This window comes from Mustela erminea, chromosome 3 (genome assembly GCF_009829155.1).
Source record: "Mustela erminea isolate mMusErm1 chromosome 3, mMusErm1.Pri, whole genome shotgun sequence".
In the NCBI taxonomy this organism is placed as follows: Eukaryota; Metazoa; Chordata; class Mammalia; order Carnivora; family Mustelidae; genus Mustela; species Mustela erminea.
Window position 1 is genome coordinate 122,232,394 of NC_045616.1, and position 23,856 is coordinate 122,256,249.

Sequence of the window (23,856 nt, forward strand, 5' to 3'; positions counted from 1 at the left end):
CCCCAGGTCAGATGCACAGGTAACAACGGGGGCTTGCGACTGGCTTGTGAAGTAGAGAGCTGTGGGACTGAACCCTTTGCCTCTGGGAACTGATGCTCTCTCTCTGGGTGGGGAGTGTCAGAAGTGAAACCAATCCAACAGCCTTGCCCCACCCACATCTGTATATAAAAGATAGAGCTAATGAGCCTCCATTTTTAGGTAACACAGAAGCACTGAGTATTTACTGCAAGCCAGGGTCCCTGTAAATATTGGGATACAGTGTCTTGCTTAAGCTCAGCGGCACCACAGAGATAAGCATGATCTCCCTTTTTACAAATGAGGGCAGTGAGACTGAGACAGCTGGTTTTTTGTTTTGTCTTGTTTTGTTTTGGTAAAGAGAGATACAGCAAGAGAGGAAACACAAGCAGGGGGAGTGGGAGAGGGAGAAGCAGGCCTCCCGCTGAGCAGGGAGCCTGATGTGGGTCTCGATTCCAGGACCCCAGGATCATGACCTGAGCCAAAGGCAGGCAGCCGCATAACGACTGAGCCACCCAGGCGCCCAGAGACAGTTGTTTTCAACGGAACATTTTAGTGGCGCCACATGGAATTCAGTCGTCATGACCGGAAGTTCGTACATATAAACAATTCACTATGTAACAGTAGTTGTCCAACTTTAAATATATATAAAAACTTTTTGGATGTTGACAAATAATGTTATTAGAAACCTGCTAACACAAACATTTTTTTTTTAAAAGCTTTTATTTATTTGAAATAGAGAGTGAGCGAGAGAGAAAGCATTGGGGGCTGCGTGCAGAGGGGGAGGGAGAAGCAGACTCCCCGCTGAGCCAACCAGGAGCCCGATGTGGGACTCCACCCCAGGACCCCTGGGATCATGACCTGAGCCAAAGGCAGATGCTTAACCAACTGAGCCACCCAGGCACCCCAAAAACTTTTTCTAGCATGTAAATATCTATGGGGATTGAGGAGCCTCTCATATACCTCAATTAAATTCTTTGTGTGATCTGCACAATTTAGAAGTTGCATTGACTTTGGGAATTAAGGATTTCAAAATTTTATTATTATCATCATTTCAAATCCCAATCCTCTTTCCATTCTCTCTTTAGCAAGAATTACATAAAGACCTGATGAAAGTTTTATCTTACTGAAAGGTTTTTAATTTTTTTTTACACTTAAAATTGTAGAAAACAACTTCTGTGAAGGTTAAAACTTAAAAGTGGAAAACTTTGTGTTTTATTAAATAATGGTGAATAAGTTATGAAATAATTTCTAGGGGTGCCTGGTTGGCTCTGTTGGTTAAAATCTGCCATTGGGGGGCGCCTGAGTGGCTCAGTGGGTTAAGCCGCTGCCTTCAGCTCAGGTCATGATCTCAGGGTCCTGGGATCGAGTCCCACATCGGGCTCTCTGCTCAGCAGGGAGCCTGCTTCCCTCTCTCTCTCTCTCTGCCTGCCTCTCCATCTACTTGTGATTTCTCTCTGTCAAATAAATACATAAAATCTTTTAAAAAAAAAAAATCTGCCTTTGGCTCAGGTCATGATCCTGGGATCAAGTCCCTTATCATGGTCTCTGCTCAGGGGTGAGTCTGCTTCTCCCTCTCCTTCTGCCTCTCCCTCTCCCTCTGGGCTCTGTCTCTCAAATAAATACAATATTAAAAAAAATTTTTTTTCTAAAGGGAGATTAGTATAGAAGTCCGACTTTTATACTTGTTTGAGGCCCTCTGTGAATTTAATGCCAATCTTACAGCATGTCAGCGAGAAAGTTTTCTGCCGATCTCACTACTTTAACTGGCGATTTAAGGATCTAACCCAATTAGGCTTTTTGTATTTTTGTGTTACTGGCTACCCATATTGAGAGACTCCCATGAGTCAGGCCCTGGCCAAATTCTCTACTTTCTGATCTCACTTAATCCTCTCCACACTCAGAGGAAACTGTTATCACCATTTTACAGATGAGGAAACTGGGACTCATCAGCAACAGATCACAGGTACTGAGCGCTTGCTGTATTCTACCATTTCACCTTGCAGCTGTGGGCACATTTCATCCTCCTAACACATCTGTGAGGCAGCTAGAGTTACTTCGATGCCTAGTTTACAGATGAGGAAACTAAGACTCAAGGAGTTTGTTAAATTTGCCCACAATCAAAAGCCAATGCATGGTGAAGCCAAGATTCTTCAGGCCCTTGCTGTCTGGCCAAAGGAGGGAGGGGGATGACAGCCACCGTGTACCGCAAAGTGTGACTTTCCCACCCAGGCAAGGCGGTGGGGTGGGGTCAGTCATGATAGCGATCTTTGTTCAGAATGCTCAGAAGTGGGCACCTGGCTGGCTCAGGCGGTTATGTGACCGACTCTTGATTTCGGCTCAGGTCATGATCTCAGAGTTGTGAGATGGAGGCCCACGGTGGGTTCTGCGCTCAGGAGGCGTCTGCTTGAGTCTCTCTCTCGCCCCCTCTCCCCACCCCATTCTCTCTAAAATAAAATATCTTTTTAAAAAAATGCTCAGAAGTTGTCCCCAGGAAAAGGAAGTTGATCTCTTCAGGGTGGCCCCGAGAGGGCAGAGCTAGCATCCCAAGGCCTGACTTCTCTCTTACTGAAGGAAGAAATTTAATAGAACAGCAGTCGAGGGGTGGTTTCAGCAAGACGTGGATTCCTTTCCACCAGCATGGGGTTCTCCACCATGTTTAACCTGCTCACGATCACGTAGGGAGCTTGTTACAAAACGGATACGCAAGGCCTTTTCCCAGGGATTCTCAGTAAGTGTAAAGCAAGCCCCTGCGAGCCGCACTTATAAATGAATTCTCCTGGGGGAACCTGTCGCAGGTGATCTAAAACAACACTGGGAATTACTGAACAGGCCACACGGGGCAACCCTCTCATTAGAGAGGGGATTACTTTATTTTAGGGGGTGTTGGACTGGATGATCCTAAGTTACCTTCAGAGTTGCTGAAACTAGAACCAGAAAAATAAAATGCTGAGCTGCTAGGAATGTGATAGGATTAGCTGAAACCTGTGAGCTCACTACTTCACTTGGGGAGAAAAAAAAAAGAGAGAGAGCAGTATCGCCACCTGGTGGACTGCCTAAGGATCTCTTATTTACACTCCACCCTAAAATCAGAAAGATTTTCTCATTTAATTCTGATACCTTCCACTTTACAGACCCAGAATCAGACTCGGAAAGGCTAAGTAGCGCACACACAGCCTACATCCCACGTCCAGCAATTCCCAGTGAGCTGCTTCTCGTAGGCTTGAACTGCAGGAGACTGATCTATGCTTATCAATTACAAATGTTCCAAGTTTTCCCTCCAGCAAGCTATTAGGAGGTGTAAGTTCTGGACAGCTGTCACAGTGAAAAAGTTCCCAGGTACTTCAGTACTATGCTTCTCAAAGGACAGGGCGCTCCGTTAAAAACGCTGAATTCTTGGCTCTGTCTTATGCCCATAGCTATGGAATGACAATGGAACCATGGATGCTTGGCACCCTGTGGTCTCTGTCCCCGCCCAACTAGGTCCCACATGGAAGCCTCACGTGTGTGCATCTGATTGGCAAAACCTAAATCACGTCTGAACCTCTGGCTACAGTTTAGTTAGGGAAATGCACTGTTCACATTCATTGTAGGTTTTCACTTTCTAGCCTTTGTCCCCCACGCAGGCATATTAAGGGAAAAGAAAAGAAAAGAAAAAGTTGGGAGAGGTGCTGAGCAAACAATCAGAATCTTTTCACACATACCCATCCCCCTTGACCATTCTTCCCAAACCCTCCTCCCTTACCTCTACACGACAGTCCTATTCCTGGGAAGAGGTGTCCGTTCTGTCTCCACTTCCTCTCCTCCAACTCATTCCTTAACTCAAACAATATGATCGCATCCCCCTCATATCACCTCTTAGCACATGACCTTTTCCATCTCCTTGGTTTGTCTCTCCCCCACCCCATCCATCCCTCTTCCACTTCTATGTACCACTTCTGCCATGTTCTGCACTTAGCACCTTACCGTCTAAGTCTGAGTGCTCTGCCTGGGTGGTCCTGTCCACTTGTGGGGCATGTCTACCATATGCAGATAATCCCCCAAAGCATAACTCCAGCCATAAAATCTTTGCCAAAGAACACACCCAGGTTTCCAGTTGCATCCTGAAAATGTCTGCCTGAAGATCACAATCACCTTGAACTCGACATGTCTAATACGAAATTCATCGCTTACTTATAAAACGTGTCCCTCTGCATTCTATGTCCATGTAAACTGTGCAACTACCCAGAAGTGGACTGGGTTCTTCTCTTTCCCTTTCAGTTCTTACATTCAAACTGTCTCTAAGGCCCATAAATTCAGTGGAATCATTTACCCGAGTTTCTGAGCTTTATTTAATAAGTGCTCTCTAAAGAAAGACCTCAGATGTGTTCATTCTAGCACTTTATTGGAAATTGGTTGTATATATCAATGAAATATGACCATGTAAAAGCATCAGTTCACACAATATTCTGACATCTGTGCTATCTTTTTACATAATTTAATACATCCCAAGATGTTCCTGATTTTGGTCAAGAAGCTTGAGTGGTCCAGAAATCTCTCTCTATAAATATAGATCATACCATCTAAAATAACCATTGTTTTGAGTTAGTTCCAAAAATCCTGGGAACATATCTTAAAATCTGTAGCTTAGACTGGCTGCAGTGCTGGTGGGAGGGAATGAAGGGCGGACACTTTACACCATGGTGCTGGTTACAGAGGGTGCTGGGGGTGGGGGGTGCAGAGCTCCTCGAGTGTGGGGCACACAAGTGGGTGGGGGCTGGAGATCCTGAAGGTTGCCCAGGCCACTCAGCCACCCTGTGTTTCCCAACATTGCTTGAGTGTCAAAGCGAGGAGACTCCCAATGCAGAAAGAAGCCCACCACCCCAGGTTCCTTGGCATTGCCAAGAAATACCGGAGCCTCCTTTAGATTGTTACAGGGGTAGATGTTCTGGCACAGAGGAGGTCCTGGGAAGCTCCACCCATCTCCCTCTCCCTAATACGCTCAATTCCCTCCAAATTACATAACTTGAGGGAGTGGCACCACAAAGAAAATGTCTTTGAGCCAAGGTGCTGCTGGCCCTTTGGAATGAGGACAGGATGCCTTTGCTTGGTTCAACCTGGGGGGCACTGGCGAAGGCTGTTCTGCCCCCAGCATCTTCTTCACCCCCTTGAAGACCATTGTCAGCAATTAGGTGCTTTGGTTCTTCAAAGCTTCTCAGCATTGAGCGGTAACACCTCACGGTGGTGGCCTTACTGCTCACAATCACAAACAGCTTTCAGCTCCACCGAGTCATTGGTCCTTGCAACCCTATGAGGTAGGAAGGGCAGGGATAATGATCCCCATTTAAAAGAGAAGGAACCTGGAACCCACAGAATTAGGTCCCTTGCTTGGACTCACACAGCTGGCCGGTGGCAGAATCCAAACAAGAACCCCAGTCTCCTCTCACAGGGCAGGCTCCAGAATCCACACTGCAAAGCCCCTCTTGCTGCTTTTTGGAGAAGGAAGAGGTTGGGGGAGGGGACATCGTCCACATCACTCTTGGGAGGCTGATCTCAGACAGCCCCGTTGAAGACAGGATGAGTCCGCATGCGATAGATAATGACCGCCGTTGCCGGGCACAGCAACAGGGAGGTCATGATGACAATGGTGGCCAGGATGATGAGGACAATGACCCAGATATCCAGGATGTGCTTGGGGAGCGCAGCTTCCACCGGGACCTGGCTAACGGCGTCCATGCTGCTTCACTCTGTGACAGACGGGAAAAAGGAAGTCACTATCTTGTACCCTCTCCGGGAGTCCGAAGCTTGGGTCACTTACTACCTGTGCTCTTAAGGTTACCTGGTCAGTAAGAATAATGGGCTCACTTACCAAGCGCTTCCTACGTGCCAGGCCCCGTGCTAGGCACTTTCTGTGTATTAACTCACTTAGTTCTCCAACCACCACCTCCATGAGGTAAGGACTATTACTGCCAGCCTTTTGTATTCTTGAACTTTATCTTCAGTTATTTCTACTTTACAGACAAGGACTCCAAAGCCTTTACAGATGTAGTGAATCTGCCCAAGGAAGTGAAGCTGGATAGGTGCAACTCCAGAGCCTCTGTGCCTAACCCTCCCACTACCAAATTACGAGTCCGGCCTCTTGTCTGTTAAAATGGCAGACTGTTTTTGGTCCTGGGTCCCTTCTCCCATTCTCCTGGTAACAAAACCTGCTCTTTTCTGTGGAGAACCTACCCATCCCATGCAGTTTACTGAGGGTGCTCACCTGAGCACGGGGGTGAGGAGGGGGGTGCTCTAGGCATGGCCATCACTAATCAAAGCCTCAGTTCCGGGTCTGGGAAAGGGACCCAGGCCGGAGCAGCCAAAGTCCTCCCAGAGCTTTTATGCACAAGCTATTGGGAAAGATGATTCTTTCTGCTGGGGACTGCTAAGCCAAAAGGAGGGGAGTCTGGAAAGGATGGGCAGGGAGCTGTCTCACCCACTACAGACAGCCCATCTTAGAGATGGAAGGAGAAATGGAGGCTTCAGGATCTGAACCCCACACAGTCTGATGCCAGTGCAACGCCGGCCACCCCAGACACAGAAGTGAATAATTCCCTGCCTTTAAACCAAGTCAGCGTGGCATCTCCCACTTAACAGTTAAGAGTTCTGATGGACAGGCTGTATATCGGTTATTTCCAAACTTTTTCCAATTCACAGCACCCTTAGTGTCTTAGAAAGTTTTTCACTGCTCTGTGGGCCCAAAGAAATACCTAGCAGTTCCATTTATTGCGGAGTTAGCTTCAAACAACTCAGTAAGTATTTATGTCCTAAAGATTTGTAGCTGTTAAAAAAAAAGTGGTGCACACAAGTTGAAAGAAGAAAATATTTTTATTTCATTCTTCGCCAGTTACTTGCTAATGGGACGTGGGCAGTGGTTACGAACTGCACAACTCTGCGGACTCTGGAGTCAGACTTGACACCACGCCCACTTCCCATCGCACGTTCATTTATGCACACCAGCTGCTGTATCCTGGCACCCTCCAGAAACAGCTTCACGAAACAGAGCATCGCCAAAGGGACCTTAGTAAAGTTAACGTTACAACCATCAACTTTCTTGAGCTAGTTGTTTGCACAGTGTCTGTGCAAACATGTTACAGATCCCACAGCCCCCATACACACACTTTTCCAGTGAGTTCACTGTGGCTCCCAGGGCTCAGGGTACAACCTAGGAACCACAGATGGAACCCATTCCCTACCCAGAGGGCACAAGGGTGAACCAAACATTCTCCTGTGGTTCCTTCTAGATCTGAGATCTGTATTTCTGTGATTCTAGGTCCAGACAAAATTCCAACTCCAGTCCAATGCCCTGCTTTGTTCTAATCAGTACCTTTTCCTTCTTAATGCCTTTGGCTCCATGCCTGCTGTTGCCCTGCTAAATAAGGTGCTGATAGCCATACCCAGGGCAAAGCCCCCAAGATATACACACAGGGATGTTCATTTCTACCTCGTTTGTTATAGCAACCAATGCAACAAGTGTCCACAAGAGTAAAACAGCATATATCCATGTATTGGTATACCATGCAGCTGTCCCCATTCACTCATTTGACAAATATATAGTGCTTACTACTCACCAAGTATTGTTCCAAGTGTGTCACAAATGTTTACATATTTAATGGCTATTATTAAAAAGAATGATCCACAGTGAGTTCTGAATATTTTAAGCAGGGGATGGGGGAAATACAGTAGAGAATAATGTGGATAGGGTTATTCCTCTGGCTCAGATTTTGTAGAATTAAGTAGACAGATAAGGAATGATACATAAATGTAAAATCATTTATGAGCAGAATCTAAAGAAAGTGTTCAATAATGCTTACCTGGGGGCTGGACTAGGAGTGGGAGAAGCTTTTGCTTTCTATTCTTCGTGTTTTCATGCTGTTTGAAATTTCTAATCATGAGCATGTCTTATATTTAATTTTCTTAGGTCAAGACTGAGGGTAAAATGGTCCAAAAAATTCAAGTATGAGCCTAGATCGGTGCTCACCAAATGTCCTATACTGTGCCAAGTGAGAACCATCTTAGGACAGGATTTAAAAAACAAAACAAAACACTAATTTTTGGGTCCCATTACAGATGTACTGAATTTGACTCAAGAGGGGACTGGAGGGGGCCATTTTCCCCAATATGCAGCCAGCTTTGGGAACCCCTAGACCCACAGATCTCTAAGGCTGCTGTGACTCTCTTCAGAACTGTGATTTGGCAACTGATTCCCAGGTGCTCTGTAGCCAGTCAGATGTAGGCAAGGTCCAGGATGAAGGAGAAGCCTCTGGCAAGCCTGGGAGACCAGGATTATCATCAGGCTGGGGCCTGCCCGGGAGCGAGAGGCAGAGGCTGGCCATACCTCAGCCTTAGAAATGTGATCACTTAACTCCCAAGTCCAAGACACAGAAGCATGAGTCACAGGAGCCGTGCACTAAGGAAGGACAGAAGCGGCAGAAATCATTCTTTGTGGTCTCCTGATGACATCAACAGCTAGCTTGCCCTGGGCCAAAAGAACCCCACAAAAGCCCTTTCTGGTAAACCCATTAACATCAAACAGTTTCCTGACTCCAAATGCCAGGAATAATTTCCCTGGCTGACATTCATATGGAAAACCTGTCATTTACAGGAACTCAGCCTTCAGGGCTCATTCACCACCACGAATCACAGAAGCTACAGCCAGCCATATTTCACAGAAGGCTAAAACGGAGGTCTGGAGGTCTTTCCCCCGCCTTAACCCCACCTTCTTCCAGAATAATCATTCAAAGACATAAATCCGATCAAATCACTGCCTGAGCAACACAAAGCAGAAGAGAACAAGTAGATGAATAAATGAAACACTTTCTGTCACCTGTACGCTAGATTGTACTCTTTTGCACATGATGTTATTTAGAATCCTGATCACAAAAAAAAACAGATAAAAGCAGAGCGGCTCTAGGGGCGCCTGGGTGGCTTCAGTGGGTTAAGCCTCTGACTTTGGCTCAGGTCATGATCTCAGGGTCCTGGGATGGAGCCGGGTATCAGGCTCTCTGCTCAGCAGGGAGTCTGCTCCACGCACCGCCCCGCCCGTCATGCCTCCCTGCCTACTTGTGATCTCTCTGTCAAATAAATAAATAAATTAATTAATTAAAAAAACAAAAAGCAGAGCTGCTGTAGAATGTCAGGAAGGAGGCAAAGGAGGGGTTTGGGGTTCCAGCCTTTAGGGCTGGATAAATATCCTTAGAGCCATAAGCAATAGAGATTAGGATGCTCACCCCCTTCCCACATACAATTCAAACTAAAGGCAATACCAAACTGTAACACCTAAAACTAATTTTCCCAGGTGTTATTTTGGTGTCCCTGCTTATAGCACAGCCTGTTCGCTTGGTACAGCACAGCTGTTCAGCTTCCCCTTAAGCCCCTGGGCTCCTCAGAACACAGTCTGAAAACCACAGGTTGTGATGTTCTCCAAGGGCCCTCCCAGGGCCACTACTGTTCCAGGGCTCCAAGACTGGCCATGACCATGGCCAGACATCCGAGCGCACGGGGAGTTCTCGCTCCTTGTTTCAACCTTCTCAGTCTTCAAACGTGCCCTCCAACAGGCTGTTTCTTCCCATGGAACATCTTTCCCCACAGCGAAGACAAGTTTTTGTCCCCAAAATAAGAACTACATAAAGCAGATGCCCAGCATCTTTAACGGCACACTGGAAAGTTTTCCTTGAGAAAAAGCAGGACTCTAGGCTTCTGCTAGCTGACTTCTGTTTGACCTCTATCTGGCATCCGGGTGCGTGGTTCCTTGTGAGTGCATAAAACCCTGCTTCTTGGCACATCTAATTAATAACCACAGATCAATATGCTTATCATTTGCTTTGCAGATACACTGCCTGTTATTTCTGATGAATGGGTCACATCAGACCATGGCCCAAACGATTCATATCACAAATTTAACCTTCTCACAGATAAAAATGTGATGTTTTTATGACCCTGGCAGGTAAAACAGCAGTTAGGCCTAAACTCCTGTCAATTTAAGCTGGCACACTTTATCTCCTAATGATCTCATTAAGTGAATAAGTAAGCACTGACATATGTTCAATATAAGTTTGTCTAAGAAGCTGTGTTAACATCACTCTGCGCTGACAAGCAAATAGGCCACTGGCATCACCAGCCACTGATGCCATCGGGGCCCTTCACCACGACCCCTGCGAGAGGCCAGTTTTTATAAGCAAGTGAAAATCTTTTGCAGAAAAAAAAAAAAATCGTCATTCCGGCCAATTCTATCATATGGCAAATTTTCTAGCACCAACAAAAGATATATAAATTTCATATATTAAAATTTCCTGCAGTCCATAGTTTTAGAATAACAATGCAGGATGACTACTCTGTGCTATCCACCCACCTTTCCATCACGAGACTCACTCCCTAGCAAGCAGCTCTCACCCTCTGACAAAGTAATATTGGTTTTGGTTAAGCCCCATCAGGACAAGTAACTCTGTCCAGGATGTCTGTTTGTTCGTTTGTTCATTCATTCATTCAAATACTTACTATATACTAGGTACTCTCTCAGGAATTACCGTTATTTACTCAGAAGATATGACTCACTTCCAGGAAGCACAGAGAAGTTAAGTACCCCTCCTCTTATTTCCTCAAATACAGGATCACACAAGCCAGCATTTAACAAATACCAAATGCTAAGTACTGTGCAAGGCCTCATCCCACACATTAAATTACTTAAACTTCACAATAATCCTGTGTTGGATACGTTATTTTACAGATGTGGAAATGAAAGCCAGGAGATGTTAAGCAGCTAGTGATCATAAAGCTAAGCAATGTGACATTCAGACTCAGGTCTTCTGTCCCTATGTTCATCTCCACAGCCTCCACACAGACCCAGGAATAAGAGCATGGAATAGGCCAGATCCACAGCTCTTTTTCCTAAGTCTCAGTCAGACTCATTGATTTTGGCCAAAAGCATTCTGGATTTAGAGAATTAAGAAAAGATATGCAGTCTACAAAAATCAGGACTTTCACTTCTGATGATGGCAAACTAGATCATTTTGACCAAACCTCCTACTGAGGACAACTGGAAAAATTGGACCTCTCCCCTGCCCCCTAAAAAACCAACCAACCAAACAAACAAACCTAAAAAACTGCCTGAAGGCACTAAGAAGTAATAAAATAATGAGGACTTGCCAGGCTAAGATCTAGAAACAGACAGAAATCCAGGGAGATGAGCCTGGCATTTGAAGCAGCATTTCCCTGAGTGGAGGATGGAGACTAAGCAGAGTTTCTGACAGACTCAGGGATCTAAGAACTGCCAAGACAGGAAGAATAAAACCTCTGCATTCTGAGGTGGGACTTCAAAGAGCACTAAGTGCTAAGAGTGAACTAGAAGCTTTCCAACCCCAGAGACTGTGACCCAGGTTTGAATCCTCACAGTCCCTGAAACTGAATTAAGGTTGTCTCACATTGCCAGTACCTCTAGGGGCCAGGCAGCAGCAAACCTGCATCCTCTCCGGAGGAGGGCACGTCACAATCGGCTTCAAAAATTTTTTATTGAAATGTAATGTCCAATGCAAAACCGAGAATAATCAGGACTGAAAAAAGACAAGATGACAAGAACTGAACCATCAGAAACAACAGACAACAGAAAAAGATCTACAGGGACTCCAGATATTGGAGTTGTCCCTCAGGCACACCCTTTAAATAACCTTGCTTACTATGTTCAAGGAGACTGAGAATTTTGACAGAGAACTGGAAACAATAAGAAAGAACATAACATGTTTTTTTAAAGAATCGAATAGAAATTCTAGAACTGAAAAATACAAATAGAAATAAAAATTCAACAAATGGGCTTAACAGCAGATGCAACATAGAAGAAAGAAGAATTAGTGAACTAAAAAGAAAAAAAAAACACTTAGAATGAAGCAGAGGGTAAGAAGAGCACATTATTGTAAGTCTGCTGGGAACCATAAAGAGAAAAAACAGTATCTTCAAATGAAAACCAATTAGACTGACATCTAACTTCTCCACAGAACGGAACCTGGAAAAGAACAGAATGATATCTTTAAAGCACCGAACAAAAATAACTGCCAAGAGTTAAGATGAAATAAGACATTTTCAGACAAAACAGAATTAAAATAGCAAATAAATAGTAAAAGAAATAGAATTAAAGTTTTCTATATTTCTTGCATTGTCTGGAAAGGCAGAAGAACCAAATAATATTAGACTTTGTTAAATCAGGGACGTATACTGTAATCTCTAGGACAGTCATTTAGAAATAGTAAAAGAGTACATAACTTCCAGAGAAAAGGGAAAGAGGGAAAAATAGAACACTTTGAACAAAGAGAAAACACAAAGAAAGATAGTAGATTTAAACTTAAACCAACAAAAACTACTGGCATATATATATAACTTTAAAATATATACAAATATACATTTTTTATAAGAGACACATAGGGATTCAGGAAGATTAAAAGTTAAAGGACTCAAATACCATCTATTCACGAGTTGTTTAAGCTAGTAGAGCTATCTTACTGTCAGAGAAAGAGTTTTAGACAAACAATATAACTAGGGATACCAAAAAATAAAATGATTTTTAATTTTCCTGTACCTAATTTCAGAATTATAAGGAGAAACAGATGAAGCCACAGTGACACTGGGGGAGTTCAACACAACTCTTCTGAATACTGATAGAACAAAAAGTTTTTTTTAAATCAGCTAAGCACAGAAGAGTTTTGTTTTTTTTTTAAGATTTTATTTATTTGACAGAGAGAGATCACAAGTAGGCAGAGAGGCAGGCAGAGAGAAAGGAAGGGAATCAGGCTCCCCGCTGAGTAGAGAGCCCGATGCGGGACTCGATCCCAGGACCCTGAGATCACGACCCGAGCCGAAGGCAGCGGCCTAATCCACTGAGCCACCCAGATGCCCCAGAAGAGTTCTTTTTTAAATCAGCTAAGCTAAGAAGAGTTCTTAAATTAATAGTTTTCTATACTATATGATTTCTAATATAAAGTACTAAAGCTAATTAAATATAAAAAGTTAACATTTAAATGTTTATCTCTGGGAATAATTTTTATGTATTAATATATTTACTATAATATTAAATTTAATATTTAACATATATAATGGGAATATACATTATGCTATATTTATATATATGTATATAAAATTCCCAATTGTGTAGTAATATAAATTCATTTAATGGTATTAGAAGAAAATAACTTTGAGGATAAGTACATTAGAAAAAAGAGAAGGACAGAACGCTGCATTAAAAAACAAGTTGAAAGCAGAATAATTTCAGTGTAAGAACAAGTGGTTTTTAGAAATTATTTCATATGCTAAGTCACTTGACCTAACTCACAAAACAGAAAGTTGCTTCTAGTATGCTCAGAACTGTAAAGAGGATATTTCTGTAAAGCGATTGTGGTAAGTAAAACTCTAAGATGAGCCCCATAATCTCTGTTCCCTGGTGCCACCCCTCAGATTAGGTTAGGTCACATAACAAGCATGAAGGGATTTTGCAGACATAGTTAAAGTTCCAGACCCCCTGACTTTAAGGTAAATAGAAAGATCATCCTGGGTGGGCCTGACGTAATCAGGTGAGCGGCCCTCAGCCAAGGACTGAAGGTTTCCCTGAGGTCAAAGACACTGCTCTGCTGGCTTTGAGTTGCAAGAAACAAATCTGCCAACAACCTGAGTGAGCCTGCAGGCAGAGTCTTTCCTAATTCATCCTCCAGAGGGAAAATGCAACTTGGCTGATACCTTGACTGAAGTTTTGTAAGGACCCACCAAGGAAACTGTGAGGTCATGAATGTATTTTTAAGCCACCAAATTGGTGCTAATTTGTTATGGCAGCAACAGAAAACTAACACAGCAATACTATTTCATAATGGGTTTATTCTGTGGAGAAGAAATCTCTACAGAGTCATAGCACTCTAGAAATCTACATAGAATTTAGATACTACCTAGCTTAAACCACACAGCCTCCCTTCCATTTTATAGGTGAAGGAAATGACTTGCCCAAGGTCACACAGCAAGTTAAGGGCAGAACTGAGGGGAAAACTCAGGCCTCCTGATCTGCATGATCTTTTTTTTTTTTTTAAAGGGTTTTTGTGTTTTTTTTTTTTAAAGATTTTATTTATTTGTCAGAGAGAGAGAGAGCAAGCGAGCAAAGGCAGACAGAGTGGCAGGCTGAGTCAGAGGGAGAAGCAGGCTCCCTGCCGAGCAAGGAGCCCGAGGTGGGACTCGATCCCACGACGCTGGGATCATGACCTGAACTGAAGGCAGCTGCTTAGCCAACTGAGCCACCCAGGCATCCCTTTTTTATTTTATTTTATTTTATTTTATTTTATTTTAAGATTTTACTTATATATGTGAGAGAATGAAACAGAGAGCGCACTCATGAGAGGGGAGAAGCAGACTCCCTAGTGAGCAGAGAGTCCAATGTGGGACTCAATCCTGGGACTCCAGGATCACGAGCTGAGCTGAAGGCAGTTGCTTAACCAACTGAGCCACCCAGGCGCCCCTGCATGCTCCTTTCAAATGCCATTGCTCTCCTATTAAAGATGTTTACTGGGAGAAAGTAAGGAATCCAGGTGGAGAAAGCAACAGGAGGGAACAAACTGACAGCAGAATGACAGCCAGCCAGGCTTCTTGATTCTACCTCTTTACTGCATGAAGGCCATGGGAGCCTTGATGCCCTGAGCCCTAGGCCACATCACAGTAGGTGGGACAGGTGAGACGGTTTTTCAGGGACGGATACACACACACACACACACACACACACACACACACACGCCCCTCAACCAAAAATAAATCCCGTCATAATCTCTGGTGAATGCAGTTCCATCCTGATTCAAGGTCCAAATGCAAATGAATCTAGGGAAGAAGGTAGTGGCGAAGCCTGTAACTAGCACCCCTCACCGTGAGACCATCAGGGAAGAGGAAGAGACGCGGGCACCGTACTCGTCGTGGGAGAGCCCACCATGGTGGAGAAAGGCACCACTGCGTCTGGGAGGAAGGACGGGACAACGGGCCTCGGTTCCGGCTCTGCCGCAACCCCGACTTCACTCAGCACGGCTCATTCTCCTCTCAGAAAGCACCCCCTCTACTCAGCAGTAGGGGTACTGAACACGCGGTTCTTGAATCAACAGCTGCCCGAGCTCCTGGAGGCTGTAGAGTGATGGGAGTGCATCGCAACAGAAGGAATACTCGGGAACAGCGAGGAATTCTCCTCCACACTCCCACGACAGTGCTAAGAGCCCAGGCTCGGAGGCCAGCTGGCTTGGGTTTCCATGTGACTCCACCACTTTCTCACTGACCTATGTCAAGTAAGTTATCAAACTTCCTGATGCTTCCATTTACTCAGTTGAAAACAAAAGCAAAAATGGCCAAATAATAGTATCTTCCCCATAGGGTCAGTAGAAGTCCACGAGAGGATCACACATAAGTACTTGGCAGTATTCTGACGTGCGACGGGCACTCCACAAACACTCACTCCATGATTAGTCATTCCTGACTGGGGGGACACACGCACCCAAGCAAACAGCCTCCCCCCAACCCCCGCAGTTAGAATTTGTTAGGATCCCTGACTCGGTGCATTTCTTCCCTTTATCAACCAAGATGACAGAGGCTCAGGCCCCTGTCATCTTAATGTCCATTTAATGGATTTTTTAAAATCAACCAGTGACATGCTTGATTAACCATACAGATTCCTCCAGTCCGAGCAGGAAACAGAGGACACAGCAATTCAGTATACACGGACGGTGCCGTGATACACGCTGAGCATCGAGGAGTGGGGAAGATGGAGATGTTTGTCCCTAAGAAGCTCACCCTCTTCTGCAGGGAAAAGACACTGCGGTAAATTGCTGGTTGCAATAAAAGGCAGAACACTCCGACTTTGGAGGTGCAAAGCACACGCTCTTGGAGAAGAGGAAGGAAGTGGAAAGAGAAAGAAAAAGACCGCAGATAAGACAATCTTCTCTTTGATCTGAATGCTGTTTTCCATCCTTATCAGAAGTGTGACTTGGGGCAAGTTACTTAAAATCTCTAAACCTCAGTCTTCTCGTCTTTAAAATAGGGACACTAAGAGCCACTATACTGACTTCTACTTTTGTGAGGATTAAGCGAGACAACAGGCGTATAGTCCTGAAACATAACAGATGCTCAAGAAATACTCATCTTCATTCCTTTGCTCTTATCTAAGTAAAACAGAACGCTTTAAAAAGAAGGGGGACTGGGTGCCTGGGTGACTCAGTCGTTAAGCGTCTGCCTTCAGCTCAGGTCATGATCCCACGGTCCTGGGATCAAGCCCCACACAGGGCTCCCTGCTCAGTGGAGAGCCTGCTTCTCCCACTCCCCCTGCTTGTGTTCCCTCTCTTGCTGCCTGTCAAATAAATAAATTTTAAAAACAAGGGGGGGGGACCTTGATATAGGCTTTGAAGAGAAGTAGGTGTTCAAAAGGAAAAAATAAAGAGAAAGGCAGAATGAATAGAATAGCTACATCAATGAAGCTCCACAGTGGTAAGATACAGGGCGTGCCGGGGGGCATATGAAGCCCTTATGGCTTAGGCAAGAGGCTTAACTGTTCTAAGCTTCTGTTTCATCTGTAAAATGGGAACAGGAATAATACCAGTAGTTACTGGTAGTAGCTACTTGTTCGGGATATCTTGGGGTCTGAATGAGCTAATACCTACAAAGCACTGACTTCAGACCATGCCTGGTACACATAAGGGCTTCATCCACGTAACACTGAGCTGGGGGACACAGCCGAGCTCCTATATTCAGAGCGTTCAGGGGCCCCACTTTGAGGCTGATCTAGGCAAGCACAGGGATAGTTTCAGATGCACGGCCTTTGAGAGTCTGTCCCGGCTTTGATCTCCCACAGGAAAGGCACACCCTGCACGTCTGAGCCCAGGTAGCAATTAACTTCGGAGGGACTGCCCATGGTTATCCAACCGGTTTTACCACCAAGGAGCTCTCTGAGGAAGAAGGCAATAAAATAAATGACTTCCTCTGGCTGGCAAGCTTAATTATCCCAAAGTGGGAGAAAGAGCAGACGGAGGCAGGTGGCTTCCTGCAGGTGTGGCCTCTGGCCAGCACTGCCAGGGCTCGGAGCAGACAGCTCGGGGCACCGAGGCCAGACAGCAGGCAGTGAGCCCCAGCTCTGAGTCACGGATGCAAAGGCCATCTCTTTGGGCATCCTGCCAAATAGGGAGAATGAGGCTGACCGTTCCCACCCAGGGAGCAGACTCAGGGGCCTACCAGCATCATTCCACTGAGAGGACCCCTTCCTAAGGCTCTCCCCTCAGGAGGAGCTAGTGCAATCATCTGAGAAGAATGGAGCATCTAAGCCAGACAGAGAAAGCAAGTCCTGAGAAGAGGCTCCACTGACCACTTACTAGCCTAGGGCAGCTACTGTCCTGATTCCAGTCCAAGACTTTTCTGCTTGCTGTTCCTTCTCCTTAGAATGCTCTTCCCTGCAGATCTTGCTTTTCCAGACACAACCAGTGTCTCAGTGTCCAGGTCTCAACTTAAAGGTCACTTCTTTGGAAAAGCTTTTCCAGAACCACCTTGTTAAATCACTACCCTCCTTCGGCCATCATACTCTGTCTCAGACCTTGTTTTAATGTCTTCAGACACTGTTCACAATTTGAAAATTAGCTTGTTTGTTTGCTGGTGTGTGTGTTCTTCCTGGGTATTGTTACCCACTCAAATACAAGCACAGGAGAGCAGAAGACTTGCCTTCTATTCCTGGCTACACCGTCAGCACCGCTCCCGGGCTCTGGCACACAGTGTGTGCCCACTAAACCTAAGATGGGTGAGGGGTGAGTACAGACAGACAGGAGAACTTCAGACTTCAGTTTCGGTGGGACTTAGCTGTCCAGAAAGTGTCCTCACCCCCATGATCTTAAAAGTCAGAATCCCCTCTCAAAAACAAAATGCATCCTCTAACTTGATCACTTTCCGGGCTCTCTGCGCATGCACAAGGATTATGAGGGGTTCCTCCTTTCCCAGACTAGACTGTACCTACCAGGCAGAGAAGGGAGGAGGGCTGACCTTTCAGAATAACGTTCTCTAGGATTCCCTGTGCTCCAGAGCTGGGCATGGAGCTGAGTGTGGGGGTAGGGGAGTTGCGGTCCACAGTAGGAAACTTTCCTTCTCTGTTCTCAGAACAGAAAGCTGATAAAAAGGGAGGGGGTTTCCCAGGCTTACTCCTGGGGGGGGGGGGAGCGTCCCCATCTCACATTCACCCTCGGAGACAGTCCCCTTCCCCTTCTGTAATAGCCGCAAGTGTTTACCAAGCCAAGCCATCTCACTAGGGACCTCTGTTCCAAAGACGGGGCCAGAGGAAGGGACGGGCAGGACACACAACTATCAAAAATGTGAAATGAATCAAATCAGAGAACTCTCTCCAATCACCCGAGGTCCCCGAGGAGCACTCTGTTCTTGTTTTGCCCCAATTGGCTTCCGTCTCCATCAAAATTCTTAACAGTCTAAAGACCTCTTCCCTGCCTGAGTTTCTATCTGCTCTTCTGTGGCTGGAAAAATGGAAAAACACCAGGATATTTCAAAGAGATCAGAAAGACAGCCAGAGCTATTCAAGTCTGCACGTACCCATCGGACCCAGCCAATCACAGAGTCTTAGAAACCAACAGGGAGCCAGCAGAGAAGCCCAAGCCAAATCCACAGCATCCTGCTTAAGCCTCTACCATCCATCACGGTTATTTGCCAGTGACTAAGTGCATGCTATGTGCTGGGCCAACAAAGGAGACTCTTCTTGGTGGTGGGCTGGGCGGGGGAGGGGGTGGTGTAGGTCAGTGACAGAGCTGCAAGGACACCACAGTGCTGTGACTCCCCTACTAAGCTACATGATCAGGAACAGTCAATCTCCTAAAATACAGGCAGCAGACAGAACAGTGGCCCCTCGAAGATGTTCACGTCCTGGTCTCTGGAACCGTGACTATAAAAAAGGAAGCATGACTCAGAGGGCAGAGTCATGAAAACAGGGGCAAAGGAACTCTGCAGATGTGATTAAAAGACTCTGAGATCAGGAAATTCTCTTGGACCATCAAGTGGGCCCAGTCTAATCACACGAGTCCTTAAAAGTGAAGAGAAAGGCAGGAGGGCCAGAGAAATATGGCATGAGAAGCACCTGTCTCACCGTTGCTTGCTTTGAAGACAGAGGAAGCTGGCTATGAGCCAGGGAGTGAGGAGGTCTGTAGAAGCAGGGAATGGCCCCCAGCTGACAGCCAGCGAGGAAATGGTAACCTTGGTCCCAAAGCCACAGGAACTGAATTCTGCCATCAGCTCAAATTAGCAAGGAACCAATTCTCCCCTAAAGACTCCAGAAAGAAACTCAGCCTACCAATGCCTTGATTTTCTTCTAGAAAGACCCACACCAGACTTCTGACCTGGAGAACCATAATAAACAAATTTGATTTTTTTGAAGCTACTAAATTGAGGTTATGTTGTTACAGCATTAGAAAATGACTACACTGTGTGAGCCTGACTAAGTTCTTCCTTCAAACTGGGCCTCCTTCTCTCATCAGTCAGTTGGAAAGGATGGTCACGGTGATCCGTAACGGTCCAGCTGGCTCTCCAAATCTCACTCTGCTCCCCTGACACCCTACCTCCTCTAGAGCCCTGACCGAGGTCCAGGATAGTCTTAGGCTGAAGGCCATTAAGGCAAAAAAGAAAGAAAGAAAGAAAGAAAGAAAGAAAGAAAGAAAGAAAGAAAGAAAGAAAGAGAGAAAGAAAGAAAGAAAACGAACCAAGGAGTGGAGAAGATGAATCTTTAAAAGCCCCAAGGTGTTTCCTAAAATGCCACCCAGCATCCTCGAAAAAAAAGTCTCCCATTTTGCCATTTGTTACTTTCTTGAACATCCCCTAGAGGAATGAGGTGGAAAATCTGGGAGAGCAAGAAAAAAAATCTCCAGGATCAATTGGTAGAAGCTGGCCAGAGCACCGAGTTAAGGGTTACCTAGCCTTGCAGAGATTCCAAGGTGCAAGGTCCCGACTGTCGATTGTTAGCATCAGCCTGGGGCAGGGGATTAGGACTGGTGACAGGTACGCCACACACAGGTCACCAGCACTTGACACTGACTTGGGGAGTTTAGTTTTCTCTGTCATTCCTTCTCCCTCCTCCATTTCAATCTCTCTGATCCTATGTAGTTGGTCACCAGCAATTCACAAGTCCAATCGGCCAATCGGAGTCCAGATCAGTAACATAAGAAAACTAGAGCTATGCACCACTAAGCGATGTAAAGCACACAGTGTAGTCGTTGAATCTGGTTTGCTGTTGTCCACTATGCTAGCCAGGGATAGTTCCAGCCCATTCCTGGCCACCGCTGAGCTTTTCTCTTGGATGTTTCTGTTTCCCTAGTGAGTTGGAAGGATACTAGGGTTCCTAGAGATTTACTAGTCCAGTGGCTGTCAAATTCTTACTTATCCTCCCCTCAGTCACCCTGCAAGTAAGTGACAGAAGCAAGATCTGAACCCAGATCCCCATAATTCCAGTGAGGTTCAGAGGTTCAGAGCATAGGCCCTGAAACGTGGGTGTAAACTGCAGCTTCCTGAGATCACGGGTGAGTCCCCTACTCTCTCTGGAGCTCAGTCTTCTCAACTATAAGATGGAAAGAATGGTGGTATCTACCTCATAGGATTGTGGTAAAGACTAAATGAATTAACACATGTAATATGCTTAGAATAATGCCTGGCTCATAGTCAGCACTCAGTAAATGTCAAGGACGATAATTTTTTTAAGTAGGCTCAACATGGGGATTGGGCTCACTGCCCGGAGATCAAGACCTGAGCTGAGATAAGGCGTCTGACACTGAGCCGACTGAGCCATCCAGGAGTCCCTCAAGTATGATCATTACAACATTTGGCTTGTCCGGCCCACTGGGGAGAGTATCACAGGGTGTGGTAACACTAGCATTTACTCCTATAAACTGTGAGTGTGAGTACACATGTCTATCTTTGAGTCCACTGCCAACAGTGGCTGTGTAAGACCAATGAAGAGAAAGATTCTCTTTCCTTGGAGACGTTTCCTTTATCTGTAGATTTGAAACCACAGAGAAGAAACAGATGCACGCTTTTTAAAAGAAGGATCAGAATACAGGTAGGAAAGCCCCTGAAACTGAGACTGCCACTTACCCCCTTGGCCTGTCACACCTGGGTCCCATATGTGACCCAACCACAGGAGGCCCCCAAAGTCTCTAATTTGGTTTATGTCTCAAACACCTCACCCCAGCTCAGTGATTCTTAGGCTATGCCAGAGACAGGGGATCCCCAGACCTTTCACGCAGTGGAGCCCACAGCTGGGATGCCCTGAGAGGTCACTGTTTGGAATATTTGAGAGAGCATGACTTGTAAGCTCTGTGACATGACTCATAACCCCGGGACAGCTGGAAACAGGAGGTCCCTGCTGCGGTGGAGAAGTGCTTCTCCTCAGCTTTTTCGATCACTGCTGCAGAAGTACATGATGTCCTGGGGCCCGGCTGGGCTGTCCTGCGTGCACTCACGGGACAGTTGGCTGGCCCACGTAACGCAGAGAGCACATCACGCCCAGCCGTAGCCACCCAGCTGTTCCATCCCTACTTCATTTTACAGATGTGGAGAGCGGGGTCAAGATGGGGAAAATGCCTCATCAAGGTGACTCCGAATGTCTCCTGACTTCCAGAGACTTGTCCTTCCCACCCCACCCCCACCCCCAAGCCCCATTAGGGCATTTGCAAGCCTTCCTATTTGCCTACTGTGGTGGTACCACAGGTCCTAGCAGCTGTTCAAGGAATCTTTGAGACGTCAATGTTTGAGATGTGGTCACCACCACCGCCAAGAACTCTTGAGGACTCAACAGAGAAAGACCCCTGAGAACCACCCCCACCCCCACCCCGGATGCCAGCAGGACCAGGGCCAGTGAGGAAGAAAGGGTGCGGCTGCAGGAATAGGAGTCCAGCGCCGCTACTCAAAATAACAACCTCCCACAACTGTGCAGGTTTTCAAGGTTTACACTGCTCGTTCCTCCACACTGTGAACAGTACTGAGCACCTATTTGCCAGGTCCTGGGCCAAGTGCTCAGGAGGCTTCGGAGATGGGCCACGGAGAGACAGTCTCCACCCTCCAGGAATTTGTGGAGGGGTGGGGAGAGAAGGGGTGCAAGAGAAGCCACGACTGGAACAACCAAGTCCGAAGTAAGGAGGCAGGAGGAGGAGGGCACCTGGAAGGAAGGCTCCTCTCCACGATGCTCTGCACACCCCCTCTCTCGTTTGATTTCTGTACGCAAAAGACTATTTTCTCCCTTTCACAGATGGAGAAACAGGGCCGCGAGACAGGATGGGGAAACTGCTGCTGCCGGACCAAGGGAACCCACACCCCACTCCAAACTCCTGGTGCCTCCCACGCGGGGCTTTGGGAGAAGCCGCCGGCCGCGGGTCTGAGCTCACTCAGCCGAGCGGCGGCTCCCGGGAGGCCCCGGATCGGCGGAGACGGTGGCTTTGGCAAGTTCGGGGCTGAGAAAAACAGAAAAGGGGAACGCAAAAGTGATGACGGGGGAGGAAGGAGACAGAAGAGGGGGACGGAGAGGACAGTTGGGAGGACGCTGGGGTAGGAACCACGGGAGAACGGAGCCCCACTCACCCCGGGATCCGCAGAGCTTCTCCGCAGGAAAGCCCGAGGTCCCCGCCGCAGCCGGATCGCGCAGGGTCTGCGGGAGGTTCGGGGCAAGGCACGGCTCCAGCGCTTCCCCGGGCTCTCGGCGGGAGGCCGTCCAGCCCCCGGGGGCGTCTTGGCGCGGCACGTGCCCGGCTCTCGGAGCCCGCGGCGGCGGGAGCGCGCAGGAGCGGCCGGGACGCGCGGCTCGGCCCCGGGGCTGCGCTCGGCGGCGCTGCATTGCGCGGCCGCCAGGGACCGCCCCCGGAAAGCCCGGGCCCCCGGCCGCAGCCGCGCCGCCCCGCCCCGCCCCGCCGCCCCCTCCGCGGCCCCGGCTTCCCCTCCGCCCCCGCGGCCGCCCAGACTTTCCCTCCCGCCCCCGCACGCGCTGCGGGCATCCCAGCGCGATCGCTTCCGCCGTCGGGGCTCCGCTGTCCTTACCGTGAACCCGGAGGGTCGGGCGGACCAAATTCCTTTCCGGCCAAAGTCTGGCGGACGGGAGGGACGGAGACTCTCAGCTCCTGCTGGGCGGTGTATGGAGTGTAGGATCCTTGACGAGCCGCTTCGCAAAGTGAGGCTAATGACACCTGTGTCCCAGCCCTGCTGTGAGGACGGACTTAGACGCCAGTGGGAAGCTGGTTGGTTGTCTGTTGTGACACTCCCCTGAGCATCCTGTTCGCTTTTGTGACAGCAGTGAGATGGCCCGATCCAGGGTGCTCATGGGCCCGGGAGAGCTGGCTTCTGAGGACTCCACGCCCCGCAGTTCCCGGCCCAGCTCCCACACTGGACAATGCGACTGTGCGAGCTCCTGCAGCCTCTCTGATGCACTGGGGACAGCGACTCGGGTCCTATCTTGGTACCCACAGTCTTGCTCTATAAAACAGGAGCTCAGGCCTTGACCATCAGTGTAACCTTGAGGAGCCTTGGAGCCCAGTAGTGTGTCAGTTTCTTCTTCTGCCCACTGGGTTGAGAACTAGCTATACTGCCTTCCCAGGCCTAAATCGGATATGGTGTGGGGGCTGAATTTAGCCCCTATTGTCTTCTCTGAGTTGGGGATGAGATCAGCAGAAATGACATCTAAATCATCACTACCAGATGCCAGTTTTTTTAGAGCGGAAACAATGAGGATGAAGGGAATTGACATGAGAAATGATTTGACAAAAATTCTAGGAAACGTCACCCAACATGTTTTAATCAAAAGAGACGTGTGGAAACTTA

General features: G+C 47.1%; 1 protein-coding gene across 2 annotated transcripts; it reads right to left on the reverse strand.

Annotated features, from left to right (window-relative positions):
• Window positions 1-4,382: 4,382 nt before the first annotated feature.
• Window positions 4,383-23,650, reverse strand: SMIM3 (small integral membrane protein 3). Of its 2 annotated transcripts, none has more exons than XM_032337291.1 (2): window positions 23,080-23,650; window positions 4,383-5,741 (listed from the first exon to the last, which is right to left on the reverse strand). In XM_032337291.1, the coding sequence occupies exon 2, from the start codon at window positions 5,728-5,730 to the stop codon at window positions 5,548-5,550; it is 183 nt and encodes a 60-aa protein (XP_032193182.1). In that variant the 5' UTR covers window positions 5,731-5,741; window positions 23,080-23,650; the 3' UTR covers window positions 4,383-5,547. The 2 variants fall into 2 exon arrangements, with proteins under 2 accessions (XP_032193182.1, XP_032193181.1); XM_032337290.1 differs by lacking the exon at window positions 23,080-23,650 and adding an exon at window positions 22,627-22,715.
• Window positions 23,651-23,856: the final 206 nt, after the last annotated feature.